The 5,263-nt window shown below is 50.4% G+C and overlaps 1 protein-coding gene across 3 annotated transcripts in view; it reads right to left on the bottom strand.

Moving 5' to 3' along the window:
- LOC102773912 (protein S100-A7) overlaps positions 1-4,182 on the bottom strand; it is a 22,654-nt gene extending 18,472 nt beyond the window's left edge. Inside the window, exon 1 of one of the 3 annotated variants that reach the window (XM_015563502.1) lies at positions 4,097-4,182. Coding sequence is in view for 1 of the 3 variants with exons in the window: in XM_006763160.2 (XP_006763223.2) it covers positions 2,900-3,041 (142 nt within the window). In the remaining 2 variants the exon portion in view is untranslated. Of the gene's footprint in view, positions 1-2,899; positions 3,057-3,896; positions 3,936-4,096 lie in introns of those variants that run through there. The other 2 variants (XM_015563501.1, XM_006763160.2) reach the window with 2 other exon arrangements.
- Positions 4,183-5,263: the final 1,081 nt, after the last annotated feature.

Raw genomic sequence — 5,263 nt, 5'->3', positions numbered from 1 at the left:
GAATCGCCCTCTGTGGGCTCAGGGTGCTCCAGCTCTGAAAGGAGCAGCTGGGCCCAGTGCTCCAGGTGTGAGCTGGTTCTGTAGATCCAAGAAGGACAGAGGCAGATGGGAAGGGCCCTGTGTGGGTAATGGCACGCCTCTTTCCATGGCTAGTGGAGGGACTGTCACTGATGACTCAGCATGAGCTTTCTGCTCATCATTCCCTGCCCTCTCCTCCCCACTCCTCTTCAGTCCTGTCTTCTCACTTGCTGCCCAGACACTCTCTTGACTCCAGCACTAGCTTTACTCCTCATGCCTGGAACAGCCATCACTATGTGCTTTCCCCAGACACCCAGCTCCAGCATTTAGCACACTATTGTGAGGGTCAGCTCAGCCGACAGGGTGGCTCTCTCACCTCCACAAGGACACCACACAGGATAAAACACACACACATGCACAGGGACAGGACACAGCCCAGAAGCCCAGGACACAGGACAAGGGATCCAGTTTTCTGGGCTGTTGAGTTCTCATTCACAGTGACCAGTGCCCATGTGCCCCCAAAGTTGCCACCCAATGCCTTTTTCAGTGGTGCCATCTCCCCTGTGTCTCTGGGGTCAGGCTGGGCTGGAACATGTGGGCATGAGGCACCGTGTTCACACCTCAGCTCCTGCTCCCTGCAGGTCCTGGATGCCCAGAGGCTGATCATGGCTTGAGAAATAAAAGTATGGCTAGGCCAGCAGAATGCTCTGCACTGCTGACCCTGGGACCTGGCACACTGGCTGCACTAGGGAGCAGGAGGAGAGGTGGACAGAGACCCTGCTGAGAGAAGTTGTCAGTTATACTGTCCGCCAGAGGAAGGGCACCCTCCTGGTACATTCCTGTCTAAATCCCACCATGGTTCAATGGTGCCATCTCCCCTATATCCCTGGGGTCATGCTGGGCAGGAGCAGGTGGATATGAGGCACCGTGTTCACACCTCCCTCAGTTCCTGCTCCCTGCAGGTCCTGGATGCCTAGATGCTGATCATGGCTTGAGAAGGAAAAGCATGGCTGGGTCAACAGAATGCTCTGCAGTGCTGACCCTGGGACCTGGCACGGTGGCTGCACTGGGGAGCAGGGGCAGAGGTAGACAGAGACCCTGCTGTTTATTCTTGTCCTCATCCTCAAAGATATGGGCCAAGAAATCTTTGCCCTTTTTGTCCTGTGGAAAAGACAAATTCAGTCCCAAAAGTGTTATGGGTGGAACAGGAGAAGGAGGAGACAGAAAGGGGCAGAGAAGCATCTAGGGGAGCACAGGGGTAGCTGGTGTGGGCCCGTGGAAGGTGTCTGGTAATGAGGGGGACATTAGCACTAACCTGTAATTCACTGAGGGATTTTCCTATGATCAAGCATCAGCATAAAGAGAGACCTAGTGGTGATGGGCAGACTCAGCCCAGAGCCCCACTTATCAATGAACTGGTGGGTAGGGGGTCTTTACACCCAGACCTGCTCCTGACTGAAATTCAGGACCCCATCTACCTAAGTTCTACCCAGAAACTAGAGATAGCCCCTATCCGTTTTCTTGTCATCCCTAACCCTCCTCTCCTATCTCCTATTTGCCTTCCCAAATCTTCCATGCTCAGTGCCCTCTTTTGCTCACCTGCTCTCTGTATCACCTAGTAGCCTCTCTTTTTGTAATCTGTTCAGTATATTCTAATTGTCAGACTAAATCAGGTCTCTGAATGAGCTCTTTCTTTGTAATGAAAGGTGTTAAATTTTATCAGCCATGGGATTTCTATCACCTTCCCTTGGATCTCAGAGAACCGAATGGAGGCTTCTGGTGGCAGAGCCTGAGCCTCTGGGCTTCAGTCTCCTGGATGGAGATTGACAAGTGGGAGGGGACCCGTTCTTTACTCTCCTATTTCACCAACTGATAACTACCCTTGATCCCCAGATGCCTTTACACTTGGCCTCATGTACCATCTCTTTCATCCTGATAATAAGTCAGGAGAGTCCTCTTAGGCCTTTTTGCAGATGAGAATATTGAGGATCAGAGAATGGGGTTGACTTGTCCAAAGTCCTCCGCCATGCCAGGGCCCAAGCAACCTTAAGAAGTTATCCAGACTCACACAAGCATTGAGGAAGTGAGGGTAATTCTCCCTCAGCATCCTCAGCAGGCCCTTCTTGTTAATCTTGTCATCAGGTTTGGTGTATCTGTGGAACTGGTCGATCAAGTCCATCATAGCCTGTTCAGCTGCAGTATGGCCCATCTTGGATTTCAAGAAAGCTGCCGGAGAGGAAGATGGGGAACTTTGTTATCCTTGAGTCCCTAAGTCGGGACAATGGGGTTTCTGTGAAGTGAGGTTCAGCTGGATCAGAAGGAATTGTATCACCCTAGGAGGTGGGATGAGATGCTCGTAAGGAGGAAAGTGTGACCAAGGCTGGGGCCTGGGCACATCCAGGTCAGGGCCCAGAGGAGGTAGGGAGAATACAGAAACCCACTGTGGACAGAGCCCCAGAAGGCAGAAGCAGAGAGGGTAGGGGTCAACCAAATGGAAAAGGACTGATGTTTTGTCTGGGACCTGAACCAAACACTAATTTGGATGACTCTACTCTTCAAGAGCATCAACACCATTTTCTCTAGTGTCAGCATTAGGGTTAGAGTCATGGGGACAAAATAACTTCCTGACTAGTCTGGCCTGCCCGGCCCTGGGCTGCTCTTGGAATGAGTCCCCTGAGGTGCCCGTTGTGAACATAAAGCAAGCTCTAAATGAAAGAAGCCCTGGAGGCTCCCAGCGGTGAGTGTGAGTAGGATGGTGAGTGTGAGCAGAGATATACAGCCCTGTCCAGAGCTCCCAGAAGGTTTCCTGAACCATCCCCACCAGATTGAAAGAAGGCCTGCTGACCAGTGTTGGCATCTTGCTTGAAAGGAACAGAAATACCTGCCTCAGTGTTAGACTCTTGGGTGGAATGTGGGGAGATAGGCTCCTTCAGATGACCTTTGTACCTCCCTGCTCTCTGGAACCCCAAGGCTCGACCCCCTTTAAGTAAAGAGGTCTGACTTCCCAAAGCCAGTTCCTCCATCCACAGTCTGGACCCCAAGCAGAGAAATGGGACAGTGCAGCCCTCACATTTCAGACTTTCCCAAACTCTCAAGAAATGTGTATGGTTCCCAGGTGTGGGCATCTAACAAAAACTTCCATTGTCTCCTGATCTGGGAGAAAGATCCTCCCTGTTATGTCCCTAAGTGCAAACACCTAAGGCCATCTGTCAACTTGGCCAAGGCGTTAGCTGAGCCCTGTGCACAGAAGGTCACTGGTCATTCCCTCAACTGGGAATGAGGTTCAAAACCTAAGTTGATAGGTCCCTGATCCAAGGTAGTGGCAGTCCTTATAACCAGGGCATAGCAAGTGGGCATCCCAGGTCTGGGTTTAGGAGAATCTTCCAGATGTTGGGAGAGCCACCCACACTCCTGAGGTTGGGGTGCGAAGGCCATGGCCTGAGAGTCAGATGATTCTAGAGAGAAAAGTAGACAAGGAGCAGAGGAAGGTTCATGTACTGAACTCCCACCAGGGATATTTCTGTCAACTTGGCCAAGGCCTGAGCTGAGCCCTGGGCACAAAAGGTCACTGGTCATTCCCTCAGCTGGTGACAAGGTCCAAAACATTAGTTGATATTTCCCTGATCCACATAGTGGCAAATCTTCTCACCAGGGCAAAGTGAGTGGGCATCCCAGGCCTGGGTTTAGGAGAATCTTCCAGACTTTGGGAGAGCCACCCACTCTCTCCAGAGGTTGGGGTGGAAAGACCCATAACAGGCAGAGTTGAGACTGGATACAGGTTCCTGAATCTGCTCCCATCACCGCTCTCCCTATTCCTGGACACAGAACACACTGGGCCCTGACAAACCCCCCTGGCAAACAGTTAGGTGCAGACTTACCAGAGCTGACGAGGTGTCACTGAGGATAAGGTGAGTGTGCTGTGCATCTGGACAAAGACTGGTCCCTTTACATAACAGGCAGAGTTGAGACTGGATATAGGTTCCTGAATCTGCTCCCATCACCGCTCTCCCTATTCCTGGACACAGAACACACTGGGCCCTGACAAACCCCCCTGGCAAACAGTTAGGTGCAGACTTACCAGAGCTGACGAGGTGTCACTGAGGAGAAGGTGAGTGTGCTGTGCATCTGGACAAAGACTGGTCCCTTTATAAGGCTCAGTCTGGCTCCTCCCAGGCATTTGGGCCGTGTTCTCTCCCTGCTTAATGGACCATTGCCTCACTCAGGTGGGAGGCACACACCTAGGAGTGTGTGTTTATCATCTTCCAATAAAATCTTAGGCAACACCCAAGGGATTGCACTATTCTAGAGCATTATTCTGTGGGTAAGGAAACCTAGGGCTGGGGAGGGGAAGACAATGGGATGTGTCTCAAAAACACAGGAATTGAGGTAGAGAACACTGGGTTTCTGAACTTAAAGAGGATGGGACTCTGAAAGGCATTAGCCCCACACTCTAGAACTTCGCTATGCAGCTCCAGGGGCTGCCTGAGCCCACCAAGGAAGCCACTGTCTCTAGACTCAGGGATGGTGACCACCATGAAATAAGCCAGCAGGAAATGGGGCAACTTTTCCTCCCCTCCCATGATGATGCCTTCCTATAAATTCTTCCATGGTGTCCCTCCTTCCCTTATGCAAAACAGTCTGCTTAGGAGTCAGTGGTCACGCCCTAGATTTACAGTGATGGCGAACCTATAACAGGCATGTCAGAAGTGACACGCAAACTCATTTTTTTGGTTGATTTTTCTTTGTTAAATTGCATTTAAATATATAAAATAAATATCAAAAATATAAGTCTTTGTTTTACTATGGTTGCAAATATCAAAACATTTCTATATGTGACACAGCACCAGAATTAAGTTAGGGTTTTTCAAAATGCTGACATGCCAAGCTCAAAAGGTTCGCCATCACTGCCCTAGAATCTGCTGTGTCCCAACCTGCTGTGTACAATCTAGTTCAGGTGCAGGAGACAGGAGCTTGGAGGGTAGGAGGAGCCCTGGGGTTCTCTGGGGAACCGCCCTGGTGACTCACTAAGGAATCCTTGTTCCTGATCTCTGCTTTGCTTAGAGCAGTGGTTCTCAGCCTTGGCTACACATTAGAACAGGGGTGGGCAAACTTTTTGACTCGAGGGCCACAATGGATTCTTAAACTGGAACGGAGGGTCGGAACAAAAGCATGGATGGAGTGTTTGTGTGAACTAATATAAATTCAAAGTAAACATCATTACATAAAAGGGTACAGTCTTTTTTTT

This window comes from Myotis davidii, unplaced genomic scaffold (genome assembly GCF_000327345.1).
Source record: "Myotis davidii unplaced genomic scaffold, ASM32734v1 scaffold217, whole genome shotgun sequence".
Lineage (NCBI taxonomy): Eukaryota > Metazoa > Chordata > Mammalia > Chiroptera > Vespertilionidae > Myotis > Myotis davidii.
This window is presented reverse-complemented; position numbering and strand designations above follow the sequence as displayed.